The sequence below is a fragment of the Salmo salar genome, chromosome ssa17 (assembly GCF_905237065.1).
Source record: "Salmo salar chromosome ssa17, Ssal_v3.1, whole genome shotgun sequence".
In the NCBI taxonomy this organism is placed as follows: domain Eukaryota; kingdom Metazoa; phylum Chordata; class Actinopteri; order Salmoniformes; family Salmonidae; genus Salmo; species Salmo salar.
This window is the reverse complement of record NC_059458.1, coordinates 80,437,941-80,461,211: the sequence shown is the minus strand read 5'-3', so window position 1 is coordinate 80,461,211 and position 23,271 is coordinate 80,437,941. Positions and strand designations below refer to the sequence as shown.

At 46.2% G+C, this 23,271-nt stretch overlaps 1 protein-coding gene across 1 annotated transcript in view; it reads left to right on the top strand.

Moving 5' to 3' along the window:
* The window catches only part of LOC106595568 (thyrotropin-releasing hormone-degrading ectoenzyme), a 449,769-nt gene that overhangs the window by 88,819 nt on the left and 337,679 nt on the right, over positions 1-23,271 (top strand). Inside the window, exon 3 of the mRNA XM_045700210.1 lies at positions 4,869-4,995. Coding sequence (XP_045556166.1) covers positions 4,869-4,995 — 127 coding nt within the window. The remainder of the gene's footprint in view (positions 1-4,868; positions 4,996-23,271) is intronic.

Genomic DNA, 23,271 nt, shown 5'->3' with positions numbered 1-23,271 from the left:
ATGGTTATAATCACTCAGCCCTGTGGGTGGTGTGATGGTTACTACTGTACTCTATAATTCATGTTATAATCACTCAGCCCTGTGGGTGGTGTGATGGTTACTACTGTACTCTATAATACATGTTATAATCACTCAGCCCTGTGGGTGGTGTGATGGTTATAATCACTCAGCCCTGTGGGTGGTATGATGGTTACTACTGTACTCTATAATACATGTTATAATCACTCAGCCCCGTTAGTGGTGTGGTGGTTACTACTGTACTCTATAATACATGTTATAATCACTCAGCCCTGTGGGTGGTGTGATGGTCATAATCACTCAGCCCTGTGGGTGGTGTGATGGCTACTACTGTACTCTATAATACATGTTATAATCACTCAGCCCTGTGGGTGGTGTGATGGTTACTACTGTACTCTATAATACATGTTATAATCACTCAGCCTTGTGGGTGGTATGATGGTTACTACTGTACTCTATAATACATGTTATAATCACTCAACCCTGTGGGTGGTGTGATGGTTATAATCACTCAGCCCTGTGGGTGGTGGATGGTTATAATCACTCAGCCCTGTGGGTGGTGTGACGGTTACTACTGTACTCTATAATATATGTTATAATCACTCAGCCCTGTGGGTGGTGTGATGGTTACTACTGTACTCTATAATGCATGTTATAATCACTCAGCCCTGTGGGTGGTGTGATGGTTATAATCACTCAGCCCTGTGGGTGGTGTGATGGTTATAATCACTCAGCCCAGTCGGTGGTTTGATGGTTCTAATCACTCAGCCCTGTAGGTGGTGTGATGGTTACTACTGTATTCTATAATACATGTTATAATCACTCAGCCCTGTGGGTGGTGTGATGGTTACTACTGTACTTTATAATACATGTTATAATCACTCAGCCCTGTGGGTGGTGTGATGGTTACTACTGTACTTTATAATACATGTTATAATCACTCAGCCCTGTGGGTGGTGTGATGGTTATAATCACTCAGCCCTGTGGGTGGTATGATGGTTACTACTGTACTCTATTATACATGTTATAATCACTCAGCCCTGTGGGTGGTGTGATGGTTACTACTGTGCTCTATAATACATGTTATAATCACTCAGCCCTGTGGGTGGTGTGATGGTTACTACTGTACTCTATTATACATGTTATAATCACTCAGCCCTGTGGGTGGTGTGATGGTTATAATCACTCAGCCCTGTGGGTGGTGTGATGGTTATAATCACTCAGCCCTGTGGGTGGTGTGATGGTTACTACTGTACTCTATAATACATGTTATAATCACTCAGCCCTGTGGGTGGTGTGATGGTTATAATCACTCAGCCCTGTGGGTGGTGTGATGGTTATAATCACTCAGCCCTGTGGGTGGTGTGATGGTTACTACTGTACTCTATAATACATGTTATAATCACTCAGCCCTGTGGGTGGTGTGATGGTTACTACTGTACTCTATTATACATGTTATAATCTCTCAGCCCTGTGGGTGGTGTGATGGTTACTACTGTACTCTATTATACATGTTATAATCTCTCAGCCCTGTGGGTGGTGTGATGGTTATAATCACTCAGCCCTGTGGGTGGTATGATGGTTACTACTGTACTCTATGATACATGTTATAATCTCTCAGCCCTGTGGGTGGTGTGATGGTTATAATCACTCAGCCCTGTGGGTGGTGTGATGGTTATAATCACTCAGCCTTGTGGGTGGTATGATGGTTACTACTGTACTCTATTATACATGTTATAATCTCTCAGCCCTGTGGGTGGTGTGATGGTTATAATCACTCAGCCCTGTGGGTGGTATGATGGTTACTACTGTACTCTATGATACATGTTAATATCACTCAGCCCTGTGGGTGGTATGATGGTTACTACTGTACTCTATGATACATGCGCCTGTTTACTGCAGTGACAGGAATTGATGGATTGTCCTCTTGTTTACCATACAAGAGAAACACCACATTACTCAGTGTGTGTTCATCACAGTCAGGCTGTTTTCCCCTCTAGCACTGTGACTCTCTGTCTCACTATAGTGTAGACTGGTAAGACCATCCATTCAGTGTGTGTATGCGGTGTGTGTGTGTGTGTGTGTGTGTGTGTGTGTGTGTGTGTGTGTGTGTGTGTGTGTGTGTGTGTGTGTGTGTGTGTGTGTGTGTGTGGTGGTGGTGGTGGGGTATGTGTGTATGTGTGTGTTTGCATGCGTGTGCTCGTGTGGATGGATGTCCACATCGACGGCACCATGCATCAGCCTGTTCCTCGCCGGCGACGCTGAGAGTAGCGATCACTCTTACCACAGGAAATACATGTCAAACTAAATGACACCTCGCTGTTCTCTACCCTCCCTCGCTCTCTGTCGACATACACATGCAGGAACAAAATATAGTTCTATGGTTCTATGTTGATGATGATGTTAACATTAACATCAACATAGAACCACAGAACTATATTTTGTTCCTGCATGTGTATGTCGACATAACTACTTAGAGCCTCCATGATATCATCATCATAGAACTACGTAGAGCCTCCATGATATCATCATAGAACTACGTAGAGCCTCCATGATATCATCATCATAGAACTACGTAGAGCCTCCATGATATCATCATAGAACTACGTAGAGCCTCCATGATATCATCATCATAGAACTACGCAGAGCCTCCATGACATCATCATCATAGAACTACGCAGAACCTCCATGACATCATCATCATAGAACTACGTAGAGCCTCCATGACATCATCATAGAACTACTTAGAGCCTCCATGACATCATCATAGAACTACTTAGAGCCTCCATGACATCATCATAGAACTATTTAGAGCCTCCATGACATCATCATCATAGAACTACGTAGAGCCTCCATGACATCATCATCATCATAGAACTACTTAGAACCTCCATGATATCATCATCATAGAACTACTTAGAGCCTCCATGACATCATCATCATAAAACTACTTAGAGCCTCCATGACATCATCATAGAACTATGTAGAGCCTCCATGACATTAGCATCATCATAGAACTACTTAGAGCCTCCAAAACATTAGCATCATCATAGAACTACATAGAGCCTCCATGACATTAGCATCATCATAGAACTACTTAGAGCCTCCAAAACATTAGCATCATCATAGAACTACATAGAGCCTACATGACATTAGCATCACCATAGAACTACTTAGAGCCTCCATGACATCATCATCAACATAGAACTACTTAGAGCCTCCATCACAGTACATCATCATCATAGAACTACTTAGAGCCTCCATGACATCATCATCAACATAGAACTACTTAGAGCCTCCATTACAGTACATCATTATCATAGAACTACTTAGAGCCTCCATGACATCATCATCAACATAGAACTACTTAGAGCCTCCATTACAGTACATCAACGTCATAGAACTAATTAGAGCCTCCATGACATCAACATCAACATTGACCTACTTAGAGCCTCCATTACAGTACATCAACGTCATAGAACTAATTAGAGCCTCCATGACATCAACATCAACATAGAACTACTTAGAGCCTCCATTACAGTACATCATCATCATAGAACTACTTAGAGAATCCATGACATCAGCATAGAACTACTTAGAGACTCCATGACATCATCATCATAGAACTAGTTAGAGCCTCCATGACATCATCATCATAGAACTACTTAGAGACTCCATGACATCATAATCATGGAACTAGTTAGAGCCTCCATGACATCATCATCATAGAACTAGTTAGAGCCTCCATGACATCAACCTAGAACTACTTAGAGCCTCCATTACAGTACATCAACATCATATAACTACTTAGAGAATCCATGACATCATAATCATGGAACTAGTTAGAGCCTCCATGACATCATCATCATGGAACTAGTTAGAGCCTCCATGACATCAACATTGAACTACTTAGAGCCTCCATTACAGTACATCAACATCATATAACTACTTAGAGAATCCATGACATCATAATCATGGAACTAGTTAGAGCCTCCATGACATCAACATTGAACTACTTAGAGCCTCCATGACATCAACATTGAACTACTTAGAGCCTCCATGGGGATTCGAACAAGCGACGTTCCGGTTACTGTCCCAACCTGCCACCCACATGACCATGGCTCCTACAGGCCTATTGAAGAGTCTAGATGAACATGTTACCTGAAAGACTTGTTCAAAACACTTACAGTACACACACACAAACACACTCACGCACACACGCTCGGACGCACTCACAAACACACACACAAACACACTCACGCATGCACACACTCACAAACACACACACGCTCGGACGCACTCACACACACACACACAGACTCACACACACACACACACACACACACACACACACACACACACACACACACACACACACACACACACACACACACACACACACACACACACACAGACACACACACACACACACACACAGACACTAATGCCGTAGCATTCAATTGCCGCGGGCTCCAGAGACAAGCACAGCAGCTTGAAATCAGCTGAGTGGCAGCAGACATTTAACAGAATTCCCTGTGAGGCTGCATGAGGACTAACAAACTAATGAAACAATGTGGACCAAAGGGAATGTGTGTGTGTGTGTGTGTGTGTGTGTGTGTGTGTGTGTGTGTGTGTGTGTGTGTGTGTGTGTGCTTGTGTGTGTGTGTGTGTCGACAGCAGTAGAACGACAGAACTGAACCAGTGCTTTATTTCCCACATCCTCTCATTCTTTTTTCCTTCCTTCCTTCCTTCCTTCCTTCCCTCCTTCCTTCCTTCCTCCCTCCCTTCCTCCCTTCCTTCCTCCCTCCCTTCCTCCCTTCCTCCTTCTCTCCCTCCCTTCCTTTCTCCAGATCCGGCTGTATGCCAGGCCCAACGCCATCCAGAGCGGAGCGGGTGACTATGCTCTCCACATCACAAAGAGACTCCTCCAGTTCTATGAGGATTACTTCAAAGTCAAATACTCCCTGCCCAAATTAGGTGAGACACGTGGGACCCGGGGCTAACCTAACTCTGTACTGTTCTGTTCTGTACTGCGTGGTTGGAATACTGCTTCTCACCAAGGTACACACACACACACACACACACACACACACACACACACACACACACACACACACACACACACACACACACACACACACACACACACACACACACACACACACATACAGCAAGGCTTGTTGTCGATAGTGAGAGGATTTCCTGGACAGGGGAATCCTTGGTGTGGAAGGCTATTCTGTATTGCTATGGCTACGTTACCCTGTGCAGAATGGTAGCCCTTTTAAAGACAGTTTATTCTATGGCTACGTTACCCTGTGCAGAATGGTAGCCCTTTTAAAGACAGTTTATTCTATGGCTACGTTACCCTGTGCAGAATGGTAGCCCTTTTAAAGACAGTTTATTCTATGGCTACGTTACCCTGTGCAGAATGGTAGCCCTTTTAAAGACAGTTTATTCTATGGCTACGTTACCCTGTGCAGAATGGTAGCCCTTTTAAAGACAGTTTATTCTATGGCTACGTTACCCTGTGCAGAATGGTAGCCCTTTTAAAGACAGTTTATTCTATGGCTACGTTACCCTGTGCAGAATGCTAGCCCTTTTAAAGACTCCACTCTGTGATTGTCAGAATTCAGTAGTGTAATGTTCATTCTAGGGCTGTTAGATTGTTGGAATCATCGGTTGTGATTTCTCTGTAGTTGATGTGTGTATGGCGGTTTGTGTGTGTGTGTGTAGGTCTATTTGTGTGTATGTAAATGTGTGTGTGTGTCTCTGTGTGTGTGTATGTGTGTGTGTGTGCAGCCTGACATCAGAAGTCTACTCTGTCGGTGTCTCTCTCCATTGGGTTTCTGTCAGTTTGGCGTGTTCATTTAAATATACCCATCAATCTTCCCCAACAGACTCCTTCTCTCCCTCTCTCCCTTTCTCCTTGTCTCCCTCCCTCTTTGACACTCTCTCCATCTCCCACTCTCCCTCCCTCCTATCCTCTCTCCCGCTCTCTCTCTCCCTCTCAATCCCTCCCTCCTGTCTTCCTCCCTCCTTTCCTCTCTCCATCTCTCTCCCTCCCTCTCAATCCCTCCCTCTCTCCCGTCTCCCACTCTCCCTCCCTCCTTGCCTCTCTCCTGCTCTCTCCCTCCCTCACAATCCCTCCCGTCTCCCTCCCTATTTTCCTCTCTCTCTCCCGCTCTCTCCCTCCCTCTCAATCCCTCCCTCCCGTCTCCCACTCTCCCTCCCTCCTTTCCTCTCTCCCGCTCTCTCCCTCCCTCTCAATCCCTCCCTCCCGTCTCCCTCCCTCTCAATCCCTCCCTCCCGCCAGCTCTCTCCCCACTTGTGTGTGCTCTTAAATGCCCTCCCTCCCTCGCTGCCTCCCCCTCCCTCCCTCCCTCGCTGCCTCCCTCTCTCCCGGCGGCGCTAGGCTCCATCTGCTAGCTGTGGCAGCATGGCGTTGTGCGGAATGGCAAGGCAAGGCTCCACGGGGCTCACTGGAGAACTAACCCAACTGCTTCAGGGCCTCAGAATGTAGTGTACTTTAACACACAGGCATCAGTCTCTGTCTGTCTATAGCATATATTAGGAGACAGAGCTCCTGGTGGTTCCTTTGTTATTATTGTTGTTGTTGTTGTACGGTTATGGAAAAGGAGCATGGGTAAAGTATTTATCAGGGTGTCATAGCTGCATTTTAAGTATCCATCTTGTCTCTCTGTGGCTGCTGAGATGCGCTTTACCAAAATGGTTGTTGTCATACGTTCATCTCATAAGGACCCATTTGAATTGGTATTTCCTTTTCTGAAATGTGCTCCCCACTGATTGCTAACATGTATTTTGTTGGCCTCTTCTCCCTACTAATACAGTTTCATAAGTAGGAATGTGATATAGAGCTGATTGCATATGGTTTCATGTAGTCACCTTCAGAAGTGTTTGAGGAGTTTGACTGTATTGACTTGGTTGGCAAACATTTTTTTATAGGAGCAAGGAGTCAAGTAAGGATCTATCTAGATATCTAGAAATCTAGAAATCTCTAGATCTGTCTGTCTGTCTGTCTGTCTGTCTGTCTGTCTGTCTGTCTGTCTGTCTGTCTGTCTGTCTGTCTGTCTGTCTGTCTGTCTGTCTGTCTGTCTGTCTGTCTGGTGACCTCATCTATTGTTCTTCTCTAAGTAAACAACCTAGCCTATTAGAGAATCTGGAGGTGTGGCTTGTTGGAGGCGTGGCCTTGGTCTTTGGCCACCCATGGAATAAATTGTCATGTCAGTCCATGTGTTATGTTGTAGTCTGTTAGTGAAGCCAAAGCCTGTACACTGTCACTTCTACTGTGTTAATGAGACTAACATACACTCACTGGCCAGTTTATTAGGTACTCTACCCTGTTCATGAAAATGGATTGCTCCTATAGAAAGTGAGTCATTTGGCTGTGGCTTGCTATATACAGCAGGCAGACAGGCATTGCGACATTCAGTTACTGTTTGATTGGATGTTAGAATGGGTAACACGAGTGACCTAAGAGACTATAAGCGTTGTATGATCGTCGGTGCCAGGTGCGCTGGATCTGCTGTCTCATTAACGGCTGCTCTCCTCTTCACACACGACAGTGTCTAGGGTTTACAGAGAATGGTGCGACCAACAAAAAACATCCAATCAGCGGCAATACTGTGAGTGAAAACAGCTTGTTGATGAGAGGTTCAATGAGAATGGAAAGAATGGTGCAAGCTAACAGGTGGGCCACAAACAGACAAATAACGTCTCAGAACAACAGTGGTGCAGAATGGCATCTCGAAAGCACACAACACGTCAATCCTTGTCACAGATTGGCTATTGCAGCAGACGACCACTCTGGGTTCCTATCAGATAAAAACAAGAAGCAGCAGCTCTTGCGGGGAATGTTTTCCTGGCACACGTTAGGTCCCTTGATACCAGTTGAGCAACGATTGAACATTATTGCTGACCAAACCCACCAGAGCCTCTTTGGGATGAGATGGAACGGGGCTGTTGGCAGCGTGAACGTACCGCCGTCCAATCAGCAGCCTGATGCCATCACGTCAGCATGGACCAACATCCCTGTGGTACGTTTATGACACCTTGTAGAATCCATGCCCCAAAAAATGCACGGTGTTCTGGAGGCAAAGTGTGTGGGGGGGGGTCCGACCCAGTTGTAGATGGGTGTACCTAATAAACTGTCCTCTGAGTGTAAGTGCATGTGGTACCAAAGAGCCTACTGGAGTTCCATTGTTACGACAGTCCCCATTTTGTTACATTGGTGTCAGAAGTGGGATGGTGTCCGTGGGGCCATCAGAGAGGTGTGTTGACGTGAGGGACTTGCAATAGAGAAGTGTAGGGACAGGCTCTCCCGAAGGAACGGGGTAATGGAGCAACCTTAACCCAACACCTAGTCACCTCAACCCAACACCTAGTCACCTTAACCCAACACCTAGTCACCTCAACCCAACACCTAGTCACCTTAACCCAACACCTAGTCACCTTAACCCAACACCTAGTCACCTTAACCCAACACCTAGTCACCTCAACACCTAGTCACCTCAACCCCACCTAGTCACCTCAACCCAACACCTAGTCACCTTAACCCAACACCTAGTCACCTTAACCCAACACCTAGTCACCTTAACCCAGCACCTAGTCACCTCAACCCAACACCTAGTCACCTTAACCCAACACCTAGTCACCTTAACCCAACACCTAGTCACCTCAACCCAACACCTAGTCACCTCAACCCAACACCTAGTCACCTCAACCCAACACCTAGTCACCTCAACACCTAGTCACCTTAACCCAACACCTAGTCACCTTAACCCAACACCTAGTCACCTTAACCCAACACCTAGTCACCTCAACCCAACACCTAGTCACCTTAACCCAACACCTAGTCACCTCAACCCAACACCTAGTCACCTCCAACACCTAGTCACCTCAACCCCAACATCTAGTCACCTCAACCCAACACCTAGTCACCTTAACCCAACACCTAGTCACCTTAACCCAACACCTAGTCACCTCAACCCAACACCTAGTCACCTTAACCCAACACCTAGTCACCTCAACCCAACACCTAGTCACCTCAACACCTAGTCACCTTAACCCAACACCTAGTCACCTTAACCCAACACCTAGTCACCTTAACCCAACACCTAGTCACCTCAACCCAACACCTAGTCACCTTAACCCAACACCTAGTCACCTCAACCCAACACCTAGTCACCTCAACCCAACACCTAGTCACCTCATCACAACAACCTCATCAACAGGTTCAGACCTCTTGACGTAACGGTAAGGTGCTGGCTTGGCTGTCGATGGACCGGGGTCTGAGTCATGGTCAGGGCGACCCCCCCCCCCCAACCCCGCCCAAATTTGCTACGCTATATTAGGTCTCGTTGGACAAGGGAGAAAATGTCATGACATTGGAAGTTAGATTACTCTGTGTCTCCTCTCTGACAATTCAGGATTGCTTCGTCTGAAATTTCACCCTATTCCCCATCTAGTGCACTATTTAGGGAATAGGTTGTCATTTCAGACATAACTCTGCTCAAAACTAGTGCACTGCGTAGGGATCTGAGCGCCCTGTCAGATTTGCCTCATCACGTCATGGTTCCGGTGTGAAGTGAGGCCTCGGTTAAGACATGTCCTAGATATAATGTGTGTTGTGGTTATATAAAGGCACCATCTGGGTGCTGTGTAGAGACAGCAGTTGGAGGCCCCCAGGACCTAACAGCTAGGGCCATGCAGCACTGATTCATACTGCCTGCCTACTGACACTCTGTTGAATGCAACCACATAGGATGAAATCACATGGAAAGATTGCCTGCCTGTAGCGTATAGCACCGTAGCACACTAACACGCTAGCACCCTAACACACTAGCATGCTAACACGCTAACTCGCTAGCACTCGTACAACACAGCATTTTGAAAACTTCAGAGGAACACGAGGATAATTCTGTTCTTTTTTCTAACTGATTGGGATTGTAGACTGTTCACATAGACCAATCGATCTGTTTTGTAGCCTTTTAAACAATAAAGATTATCTTTGAATATAATTTCATTTCCGACGCTCCTACAGAAGCAGGCCTCATATGTGAAAGGCTTTTAAAGTGGATTTCCTTTATAAACGATAAGAGAAAGACTTAAATAATAGAGGGACAGATAGTTTCATTGAAAGGGCATTGTGTCGTTGTGAACTAATAATGACAGATAGTTTCATTGAAAGGGCATTGTGTCATTGTGAACTAATAATGACAGATATTTCCATTGAAAGGGCATTGTGTCATTGTGAACTAATAATGACAGATATTTCCATTGAAAGGGCATTGTGTCATTGTGAACTAATAATGACAGATAGTTCCATTGAAAGGGCATTGTGTCATTGTGAACTAATAATGACAGATAGTTCCATTGAAAGGGCATTGTGTCATTGTGAACTAATAATGACAGATATTTCCATTGAAAGGGCATTGTGTCGTTGTGAACTAATAATGACAGATAGTTCCATTGAAAGGGCATTGTGTCATTGTGAACTAATAATGACAGATAGTTCCATTGAAAGGCCATTGTGTCATTGTGAACTAATAATGACAGATAGTTCCATTGAAAGGGCACTATTAGACCCCCCCCAATGCGTCCCACTCCTTTTTACATTGTTCTAATCAGCACAGTACTTTTCTAAAGGAAGACACTTCCTATAATGGTAAAGGAAGATAGTTCCTACAATGGTAAAGGAAGATAGTTCCTATAATGGTAAAGGAAGATAGTTCCTATAATGGTAAAGGAAGATAGTTCCTATAATGGTAAAGGAAGACACTTCCTATAATGGTAAAGGAAGATAGTTCCTATAATGGTAAAGGAAGATAGTTCCTATAATGGTAAAGGAAGATAGTTCCTATAATGGTAAAGGAAGATAGTTCCTACAATGGTAAAGGAAGATAGTTCCTATAATGGTAAAGGAAGATAGTTCCTACAATGGTAAAGGAAGATAGTTCCTATAATGGTAAAGGAAGATAGTTCCTACAATGGTAAAGGAAGATAGTTCCTATAATGGTAAAGGAAGATAGTTCCTACAATGGTAAAGGAAGATAGTTCCTATAATGGTAAAGGAAGATAGTTCCTACAATGGTAAAGGAAGATAGTTCCTACAATGGTAAAGGAAGATACTTCCTATAATGGTAAAGGAAGATAGTTCCTACAATGGTAAAGGAAGACAGTTCCTATAATGGTAAAGGAAGATAGTTCCTATAATGGTAAAGGGAAGATACTTCCTATAATGGTAAAGGAAGATAGTTCCTATAATGGTAAAGGAAGATACTTCCTATAATGGTAAAGGAAGACACTTCCTATAATGGTAAAGGAAGATACTTCCTATAATGGTAAAGGAAGACACTTCCTATAATGGTAAAGGAAGATAGTTCCTACAATGGTAAAGGAAGATAGTTCCTATAATGGTAAAGGAAGATAGTTCCTATAATGGTAAAGGAAGATAGTTCCTATAATGGTAAAGGAAGATAGTTCCTATAATGGTAAAGGAAGATAGTTCCTACAATGGTAAAGGAAGATAGTTCCTACAATGGTAAAGGAAGATAGTTCCTATAATGGTAAAGGAAGATAGTTCCTACAATGGTAAAGGAAGATAGTTCCTACAATGGTAAAGGAAGATAGTTCCTATAATGGTAAAGGAAGATAGTTCCTATAATGGTAAAGGAAGACAGTTCCTACAATGGTAAAGGAAGATAGTTCCTACAATGGTAAAGGAAGATAGTTCCTACAATGGTAAAGGAAGATAGTTCCTATAATGGTAAAGGAAGATAGTTCCTACAATGGTAAAGGAAGATAGTTCCTACAATGGTAAAGGAAGATAGTTCCTATAATGGTAAAGGAAGATAGTTCCTACAATGCTCTGTAAATAGTTTCCCTTCTCCAGTTTCTTTCTACCATTCTCAACCTCATATTTACTTGTCATTCAGTTTTTCCAGCATTGAGTTCAATTCATTTATTTTCTGTCATTTACCACCCTTGGCGTCACAGCACATTGGCATGTGGCACCAGAGAAAGAAGGGAGAGAGAAGAGAGAGAGGAGGAGAGAGAGAGAGCGATACACTTTTTGAAACCTTTTTAAGTGCAATATTTACTGTTAAATTTGAATATTTTTTTGTTGTTTTGTGTCTCCTCACTTTTGTTTATTATTTATTTCACTTGCTTTGGCAATGTAAGCATATGTTTCCCATGCCAATAAAGCCCTTTGAATTGAATTGAGAGAGCGAGAGGTGAGAGGAGAGAGGGGAGAGGAGAGAGGGGAGAGGGCCATGTGAGTGGGTTCGGTCTTGCGTGTTGAGAAATGACGCCATAAAGCGTATCTGTGTTTGTCCATCACAGCGGACCATTGTTCAGCCCCTCCAATCCTTAAGTAGGCTCTAATTAGAGCAAGTTAATCACCACTGCCATCTCCTTAGAGTGACAAAGCAGAGATGAGGTTTGTGTCCCAAATCGCTCCCTATTCCCTACATAGCCCTATGGGCCCTGGTCAAACGTAGTGCACTGTGTAGGAGATAAGGTGGCATTTGGTAAGCAGACCACTTAAACACTGAAACTTCTCTCAGGCTAACTACTGGCTTCGCTTTCATTGTCAGAGAAAGGTAGAATGAGTGGGGAAATGGAAGGCAGGAGGGAGGGAGAAAGGGAGGGAGAGAGACAGAAACAGAGAGAGCGAGAGTAGTGTGAGAGAGACAGAGAGGGAGGGAGAGATCGAGGGGGAGAGAGAGAGGGAGAGAAAGAGACAGACAGAGAGAGAGAGAGGGGGAGGGGAGAGGGTCTCAAAGGGAGTTTTCTACTGTGTTCTCTCCTGCTGTGGAGCTGCCAGTCTGTTAGTGAAGCATCTCTATAAGCATCTCTGTCATTTCCTCTGGTTGTGACGGGTGTCTCTCTCTCTCTCTCTCTCTCTCTCTCTCTCTCTCTCTCTCTCTGTCTCTCTCTCTCTGTCTCTGTCTCTGTCTCTGTCTCTCTCTCTGTCTCGCTCTCTCTATCTCTGTCTGTCTCTCTGTCTCTCTCTCTCTGTCTCTGTCTCTCTCTGTCTCTCTCTCTGTCTCTGTCTCTCTCTCTGTCTCTGTCTCTCTCTCTCTGTCTCTCTGTCTCGCTCTCTGTCTCTGTCTCTCTCTCTGTCTCTCTCTCTCTCTCTCTCTCTCTCTGTCTCTCTCTGTCTCTCTCTCTCTGTCTCTCTCTGTCTCTCTCTGTCTCTCTCTCTCTCTCTCTCTCTCTCTCTCTCTCTCTGTCTGTCTGTCTGTTCTACCTACCTAAAGTGCTACCTACCAGGCATTTTAGAATCTGTGGTTTAAGGTGTATTGCTGTATAATTAAATCAATTATGTATTGAGGATTAGAGAAAGTCTTAATTCAACTCATCTCTTTTTAATTATCTCTATCTCTCTCTCATTCTGTAATTCTTTCTCACCTCACAGTGTGAGTCTCTGTTCGGAGGCAGAACTTTTTCACCGGTGCGTAGTGGTATAATAATTGGTGGTTAAAAACGCTGATCGCCGTGAGTAAAGTAACACGTTCTATACATTTAATGCATTTTTCCGCAAAAGGTGGGTAAATGCTCCTGCAAAATATAACAGCTGGGTAAATGGCGTTTATGTGTGTTTACTCTCCACTACACACACTGTTCACCAGCGTCTGGATAATGTACTTAGTCATGGATTCAAGCATGTTATTGTTGTAGACCCCTTTCTGTGATGACAATGTACATAATTCTCCAATTATGTTTTGAGCAAGATAACAAGGAAGCACTTTTTAACCAACGTAACGTCATCATAGATGACAAGCTTAACAAGGTCTCACTCTTATGTCGCTGTAGAGGAAGGCTGCTGTTTTACGAGCTCCTAACTCATTCTGGGGCCTCCCGAGTGGCGCAGTGGTCTAAGGCACTGCATCACAGTGATAGAGGCATCACTACACACCGGGTTCGATCCCAGGCTGTGTCGCAGCCAGCCAGGACTGGGAGATCCATGAGGCGGAGTGTTAATTTGCCCAGCGTCGTCCGGGTTAGGGAAGGGTTTGTGTCTCTGCTCAAATCTGGGTAAAAGATTGAAAGGAATGTGAGTTTTATTTTGTCATTGCTTGCTTTTTTAAAAGTCCAAACCTTGACAGCTGGCCTGCCAGCTAAGATAGACAAGCTAGCTACTCTAATTTGATTGATAGCCTGAAATTGCCTTTCAGTAGCTTGTTATGAGGTTGGGAGATTGGAAACTTATCTGGGCTAGCTAAAGCCAACTTCATAAAATTGCTAGGTGGCTAGTAGTATTACAGAGAAACTACTAGCCAAGATAGTATGAAACAGGACAAATCTGATGGGGTATGTGCCCCTGTGTTCCTATGGGCGTGACGCCTCTGACTGCCAGCTCTACTGAGTCCTGTCTGAAGGGATGGGGTGATGAGGTGGCCAGGCCAGAGCATTCAAGACAGGATGACAGAGACGGAAGGAGAGAAGAGAAGAGGGAGGAGGCAGGGAGGAGAGGAGAAGAGGTGAGAGGAGAGGAGGAGAGGATAGAGGCTTGAGAGGAGAAGAGGAAGGAGGCAGGGAGGAGAGGAGAATAGGTGAGAGGAGAAGAGGAGAGGGGAGGAGAATAGGTGAGAGGAGAGGAGAGGAGAGGAGAGGAGAGGAGAGGAGAGGAGAGGAGAGGAGCAGAGAGGAGAGGAGAGGAGAGGAGAGGAGAGGAGAGGAGAGGAGAGGAGAGGAGAGGAGAGGAGAGGAGAGGAGAGGAGAGGGAGAGGAGAGGAGAGGAGAGGAGAGGAGAGGGAGAGGAGAGGAGAGGAGAGGAGAGGAGAGGAGAGGAGAGGAGAGGAGAGGAGAGGGGATTGAGAGGAGAAGAGGGAGGAAGCAGGGAGGAGAGGAGAATAGGTGAGATGAGAAGAGGAGTGGAGAGGAGAGGAGAGAGGATTGAGAGGAGAAGAGGGAGGAAGCAGGGAGGAAAGGAGAGAGGTACTAGGAGAGGAGAGGAGAGGGAGAGGAGAGGAGAGAGGAGAGGAGAGGAAGAGGAGAGGAGAGGAGAGGAGAGGAGAGGGAGAGAGGTACTAGGAGAGGAGAGGAGAGAGGTACTAGGAGAGGAGAGGAGAGGAGGCACTAGGAGAGGAGAGGAGAGGAGAGAGGAGAGGAGAGGGGAGAGGAGAGAGAGGAGAGGAGAGGAGAGGAGAGGAGAGAGGTACTAGGAGAGGAGAGGAGAGAGGTACTAGGAGAGGGGAGGAGAGAGGTACTAGGAGAGGAGAGGAGAGGAGAGAGGTACTAGGAGAGGGGAGGAGAGAGGTACTAGGAGAGGAGAGGAGAGGAGAGGAGAGGAGAGGAGAGGAGAGGAGAGGAGAGGAGAGGAGAGGAGAGGAGAGGAGAGGAGAGGAGAGGAGAGGAGAGGAGAGGGTAACTGCCTGGAGTCACAGGAGCCTGGGTCATATTCATTAGAGCACGCAACAAAAAAATGCTTAATACATTTTGCCATGTAAATCAGATTATATCCCTAAATCAACCAATGGATGTATTTATTTGCCGTTTGAGTGTTTGTCTGTGGTTGTCATATCAGTCTCACCAAATGGCTCATGATGAAGAGGTGTATTCATCTGTCTGTGATGACTCATAGACATGTCGGAGCCAAGTGTGTCAGATCAAAACACAAAGTGTTGTATGTCTCCCAAAAACAGGAAAATATCCCTCTATCCGTTGCTTATGAAATGTTAATATTGACCCACTACATTCAGAAATGATTGATTTAGTATCTTGTTTCTTAGTGAACCTCATACAACATTAATTCAACATAATAAATGTTTTATTACACAGTACACCCAGACATTGCTGTGTTGTCCAACACTACCGTAAGCCTGTAGCTCTGAGCTCAGTGGAGTCTGTGGAGACAGTCTATTAGTTATCTGTCTGTCAGTGTTGTGGAGCTCAGTGGAGACTATGGAGTCAGTCTATTAGTTATCTGTCTGTCAGTGTTGTGGAGCTCAGTGGAGACTATGGAGTCAGTCTATTAGTTATCTGTCTGTCAGTGTTGTGGAGCTCAGTGGAGACTATGGAGTCAGTCTATTAGTTATCTGTCTGTCAGTGTTGTGGAGCTCAGTCGAGACTATAGAGTCAGTCTATTAGTTATCTGTCTGTCAGTGTTGTGGAGCTCAGTGGAGACTATGGAGTCAGTCTATTAGTTTCTGTCTGTCAGTGTTGTGGAGCTCAGTGGAGACTATAGAGTCAGTCTATTAGTTTCTGTCTGTCAGTGTTGTGGAGCTCAGTGGAGACTATGGAGTCAGTCTATTAGTTATCTGTCTGTCAGTGTTGTGGAGCTCAGTGGAGACTATGGAGAGCAGTCTATTAGTTATCTGTCTGTCAGTGTTGTGGAGCTCAGTGGAGACTATGGAGTCAGTCTATTAGTTATCTGTCTGTCAGTGTTGTGGAGCTCAGTGGAGACTATGGAGTCAGTCTATTAGTTATCTGTCTGTCAGTGTTGTGGAGCTCAGTGGAGACTATGGAGTCGGTCTATTAGTTATCTGTCTGTCAGTGTTGTGGAGCTCAGTGGAGACTATGGAGTCAGTCTATTAGTTATCTGTCTGTCAGTGTTGTGGAGCTCAGTGGAGACTATGGAGTCAGTCTATTAGTTATCTGTCTGTCAGTGTTGTGGAGCTCAGTGGAGACTATGGAGTCAGTCTATTAGTTATCTGTCTGTCAGTGTTGTGGAGCTCAGTGGAGACTGTGGAGACAGTCTATTAGTTATCTGTCTGTCAGTGTTGTGGAGCTCAGTGGAGACTATGGAGTCAGTCTATTAGTTATCTGTCTGTCAGTGTTGTGGAGCTCAGTGGAGACTATGGAGTCAGTCTATTAGTTATCTGTCTGTCAGTGTTGTGGAGCTCAGTGGAGACTATGGAGTCAGTCTATTAGTTATCTGTCTGTCAGTGTTGTGGAGCTCAGTCGAGACTATAGAGTCAGTCTATTAGTTATCTGTCTGTCAGTGTTGTGGAGCTCAGTGGAGACTATGGAGTCAGTCTATTAGTTTCTGTCTGTCAGTGTTGTGGAGCTCAGTGGAGACTATGCAGTCAGTCTATTAGTTATCTGTCTGTCAGTGTTGTTTTAAAAAATATATATATATATATTTATTACAAAAAAACACAAGAAAGGGGCAACATTAAAGTATTACAACATGAAGGACAAACAATACAGCATCAAGACACTATCAAACATGTATCAGTCTTTCCACAACAGAGCCATCCTTATGTGTGAGGGTGCGTGTTCATGATAGTGATATAAAATATATGTCATAGTTTCCTTTTTCATGATCACAATCTAGTGAAACCTGAACCCTCCAAGATCCCCCCCCACAGTTCCCCAATAGCTGTCCCTCACCCCTCCAAGATCCCCCCCACAGTTCCCCAATAGTGTCCCTCAACCCTCCAAGATCCCCCCCACAGCTCCCCAATAGCTGTCCCTCAACCCTCCAAGATCCCCCCCACAGCTCCCCAATAGCTGTCCCTCACCCCTCCAAGATCCCCCCCACAGTTCCCCAATAGCTGTCCCTCAACCCTCCAAGATCCCCCCCCACAGTTCCCCAATAGCTGTCCCTCACCCCTCCAAGATCCCCCCACAGTTCCCCAATAGCTGTCCCTCACCCTCCAAGATCCCCCCCCACAGTTCCCCAATAGCTGTCCCTCACCCCTCCAAGATCCCCCCCACAGTTCCCCAATAGCTGTCCCTCACCCCTCCAAGATCCCCCCCCACAGTTCCCCAATAGCTGTCCCTCAACCCTCCAAGATCCCCCCCACAGTTCCCCAATAGCTGTCCCTCAACCCTCCAAGATCCCCCCCACAGTTCCCCAATAGCTGTCCCTCAACCCTCCAAGATCCCCCCCCACAGTTCCCCAATAGCTGTCCCTCAACCCTCCAATATCCCCCCACAGTTCCCCAATAGCTGTCCCTCAACCCTCCATGATCCCCCCCACAGTTCCCCAATAGCTGTCCCTCAACGCTCCAATATCTCCCCCACAGTTCCCCAATAGCTGTCCCTCAACCCTCCAAGATCCCCCCCACAGTTCCCCAATAGCTGTCCCTCAACCCTCCATGATCCCCCCCACAGTTCCCCAATAGCTGTCCCTCAACCCTCCAAGATCCCCCCCACAGTTCCCCAATAGCTGTCCCTCAATCCTCCAAGATCCCCCCCACAGTTCCCCAATAGCTGTCCCTCAACCCTCCATGATCCCCCCCACAGTTCCCCAATAGCTGTCCCTCAACCCTCCAAGATCCCCCCCACAGTTCCCCAATAGCTGTCCCTCAACCCTCCAAGATCCCCCCCACAGTTCCCCAATAGCTGTCCCTCAACCCTCCATGATCCCCCCCCACAGTTCCCCAATAGCTGTCCCTCAACCCTCCAAGATCCCCCCCACAGTTCCCCAATAGCTGTCCCTCAACCCTCCATGATCCCCCCCCACAGTTCCCCAATAGCTGTCCCTCAACCCTCCAAGATCCCCCCCACAGTTCCCCAATAGCTGTCCCTCAACCCTCCATGATCCCCCCCACAGTTCCCCAATAGCTGTCCCTCACCCCTCCAAGATCCCCCCCACAGTTCCCCAATAGCTCTCCCTCAACCCTCCAAGATCCCCCCCACAGTTCCCCAATAGCTGGCCCTCAACCCTCCGACAGTCCCCCCCCCCCCGGAAGAAAAAAAAATACAATGAATTCCATTCCTCACCACCAAGAACCCCCCAATGCACCAACAACCAAGAGAATGAACTAAAGAGACAAAAGGAAAAGACAGAAGAAACAACAATGCAAATAAAATAAAACAAAATAATACATTTAAAACAAAGGACATCAAGGACAACTGAAATCATAACAGCAATGCCAACTGTATATGTTTGTGTGCATGTCTGGCACTATTACATGTATGTGTGTGTTCTTGTATGTGTTTATTTGAATGAGAGTGTGTGTATATGCATGTGTACAAACACCTGCACGGCATCAGCCTCAGGCAAACTGGCATTAGTTATAAAAACACTGCCATTTATTATCTGTCAGTGTTGTGGTGACGCTACTGAGCTGGCAGACACACACACACACACACACACACACACACACACACACACACACGCACGCTCGCTGGCACGTACACACACACTCTCAGTGGTGGTCCCCGTGCTGTGTCACGGTCTGCAGCTCTGTCAAGGTCACCCTCTCCACCGGCACCAGTCTTGGCACCAGCCCCCGTCCTCCCCACACTTCATCATGGAAGTTATTCACCCTCTCCACCAGCCCCCGTCCTCCCCACACTTCATCATGGAAGTTATTCACCCTCTCCACCAGCCCCGTCCTCCCCACACTTCATCATGGAAGTTATTCACCCTCTCCACCAGCCCCGTCCTCCTCACACTTCATCATGGAAGTTATTCACCCTCTCCACCAGCCCCGTCCGCCTCACACTTCATCATGGAAGTTATTCACCCTCTCCACCAGCCCCGTCCTCCCCACACTTCATCATGGAAGTTATTCACCCTCTCCACCAGCCCCGTCCTCCCCACACTTCATCATGGAAGTTATTCACCCTCTCCACCAGCCCCGTCCTCCCCACACTTCATCATGGAAGTTATTCACCCTCTCCACCAGCCCCGGTCCTCCCCACACTTCATCATGGAAGTTATTCACCCTCTCCACCAGCCCCCGTCCTCCCCACACTTCATCATGGAAGTTATTCACCCTCTCCACCAGCCCCGTCCTCCTCACACTTCATCATGGAAGTTATTCACCCTCTCCACCAGCCCCCGTCCTCCCCACACTTCATCATGGAAGTTATTCACCCTCTCCACCAGCCCCCGTCCTCCCCACACTTCATCATGGAAGTTATTCACCCTCTCCACCAGCCCCGTCCTCCCCACACTTCATCATGGAAGTTATTCACCCTCTCCACCAGCCCCCGTCCTCCCCACACTTCATCATGGAAGTTATTCACCCTCTCCACCGCCCACGCTGGTGTGGGTGTGTGTCATCTCTCCTTGTTGGGGACATATAAACACTACAGAGGACTCCCTGGATACGCTGTGGTCGCATCCCAAAAGGCACCCTAATCCATGTATAGTGCACTATGGAGGGAATAGGGTGTAATTTGAACACACACTGTGAGGTGAACGAGGTTTGGCTGTGTCTCAGCTGTGTTAGCAAACGGTAATATTCAATTTCCTGTCACCTCCAGTTGTCTTTAGAGGAGACTTTAATGCTTTCCAAATGGCACCTTATTCCTTGTATAGTGCACTACTTTAGACCAGAGCCCTATTCCCTATATAGTGCTCGACTTCATACCAGAGCCCTATTCCCTATATAGTGCACTACTTTAGACCAGAGATCTAATCTGTATATGGTGCACTACTTTAGACCAGAGCCCTATTCCCTATATAGTGCACTATTTTAGACCAGAGCCCTATTCAATATAGTGCACTACTTTAGACCAGAGCCCTATTCCCTATATAGTGCACTATTTTAGACCAGAGCCCTATTCAATATAGTGCACTACTTTAGACCAGAGCCCTATTCCCTATATAGTGCACTGCTTTAGACCAGAGCCCTATTCCCTATATAGTGCACTACTTTAGACCAGAGATCTAATCCGTATATAGTGCACTACTTTTGACCAGGGCCCATAGGGATTTGGGATTGACTTTTCTCTCTACCACCAGGCCTCTGAGTTGCTTGTAGCCTCGACCGCTGTGGCCCAGCTCTCCGTTCTGTTTGAGAGTTTATTCACTGTAGAATGGTCGTTAATAACACAAGGGTAACGGTATACCTTTCTAGAATTCATTATTTCCTGCCCTGCAAGGTTATACGAGGGGCACTTTGAAAGCCGAGCGGCAGCGTGTTTGAAGCCAGACCGTTATAGAACAGGTACTCTCTCTACCACAAAGAGAAAAAGTCCAGTCCAATTCATCAGATGGCATCTCTCAATTGAGGGCTTGGTACTTCCCTCTCACCACTCAAACCCTCAGGCCAGTCCCAGCTAGAACCCCTTCCTTTCAGTAGGGTCCAATTCATCAGATGGTATCTCCTCCCTGCTGCTCTGCTACAGTAAGACTGCCATTAAGCTGACAGTCAGGCCTTTATCTCTCTACAATTAAACACAGTCAAGTCCTGAGATTCAGACCTTTATCTCCCTACAGTTAAAGACTGCCAAGTCCTGATAGTCAGGCCTTTATCTCCCTACAATTAAACACAGTCAAGTCCTGATAGACAAGGCCTTTATCTCCCTACAATTAAACACAGTCACGTCCTGAGATTCAGACCTTTATCTCCCTACAGTTAAACACAGTCAAGTCCTGAGATTCAGACCTTTATCTCCCGCCAGTTAAACACAGTCAAGTCCTGAGATCCAGACCTTTATCTCCCTACAGTTAAACACAGTCAAGTCCTGAGATTCAGACCTTTATCTCCCACCAGTTAAACACAGTCAAGTCCTGAGATTCAGACCTTTATCTCCCACCAGTTAAACACAGTCAAGTCCTGAGATTCAGACCTTTATCTCCCACCAGTTAAACACAGTCAAGTCCTGAGATTCAGACCTTTATCTCCCACCAGTTAAACACAGTCAAGTCCTTTCTCTCCCTGCATGCCCCAGCAGCCCAGCTCAATATATCCTTATTCCAGACACACCAACCACCCCAAAAATACTATTCAAATGTCCCAAATGGCACCCTATTCCCTATATAGTGCACTACTTTTGACCAGAGCACTGGTAAAAAAAAAATGAATGCACTATATAAGGAGGGAATAGGGTGGATGAAGCCTAAATACATGTCATTGTTTGGCATTGGCCTGGTCTGAGACCATGAGAGTCTTTTATATTACCATCCACTGTACTGGCATTCTGAGCCTCGTTCTTCTTCTACTAATGCGATTAGTGAATGTGTGTGTGAGCCAGAGTCCGACTCTTGGCTTTATGTCATAGATAATCTGGGGTTACTAGGATAGAGAATAGGGGAAGAGAGAGACAGAGACAGAGACAGAGACAGCAAAAGAGAGAGAGAGAGAGAGAGAGAGAGAAATCAGACTAAGCCTTGCTAGAGGGTCTATTGACGCATTATGAGCATATTGTTGTGGTGTGTGTGTGTGTGTGTGTGAATGTGTGTGTCCTGATCACACAAGCTGCCATCAACACCACAGCGTGTTGAACTAGAAAAGCCTGGCATCGAGGGAACCCCCTTCGAGCCGATGACGAGCCTTTTGGACGTCAACATTCTAACAGTCAAACAAATACATTTCATATATGCTATCGCAAAAATGGCAATTTGGCTGTGTTTATGAAGGTAACATTAGAATATAAAACAAAATGTACTTCAAAGAATACAACAGTAGTTTCATTATTTTATGTAACTGTAGGCTATAATACACCAGAGGAGGCTGTTGAGGGGAGGACGTAGGCTATAATACACCAGAGGAGGGTGTTGAGGGGAGGACGTAGGGTATAATATACCAGAGGAGGCTGTTGAGGGGAGGACGTAGGGTATAATATACCAGAGGAGGCTGTTGAGGGGAGGACGTAGGGTATAATATACCAGAGGAGGCTGTTGAGGGGAGGACGTAGGCTATAATACACCAGAGGAGGCTGTTGAGGGGAGGACGTAGGGTATAATATACCAGAGGAGGCTGTTGAGGGGAGGACGTAGGGTATAATATACCAGAGGAGGCTGTTGAGGGGAGGACGTAGGGTATAATATACCAGAGGAGGCTGTTGAGGGGAGGGACGTAGGGTATAATACACCAGAGGAGGCTGTTGAGGGGAGGACGTAGGGTATAATATACCAGAGGAGGCTGTTGAGGGGAGGACGTAGGCTATAATACACCAGAGGAGGCTGTTGAGGGGAGGACGTAGGGTATAATATACCAGAGGAGGCTGTTGAGGGGAGGACGTAGGGTATAATATACCAGAGGAGGCTGTTGAGGGGAGGACGTAGGGTATAATATACCAGAGGAGGCTGTTGAGGGGAGGACGTAGGGTATAATACACCAGAGGAGGCTGTTGAGGGGAGGACGTAGGGTATAATATACCAGAGGAGGCTGTTGAGGGGAGGACGTAGGGTATAATATACCAGAGGAGGCTGTTGAGGGGAGGACGCAGGGTATAATATACCAGAGGAGGCTGTTGAGGGGAGGACGTGGGGTATAATATACCAGAGGAGGCTGTTGAGGGGAGGACGTAGGGTGTAATATACCAGAGGAGGCTGCTGAGGGAGGACGTAGGGTATAATATACCAGAGGAGGCTGC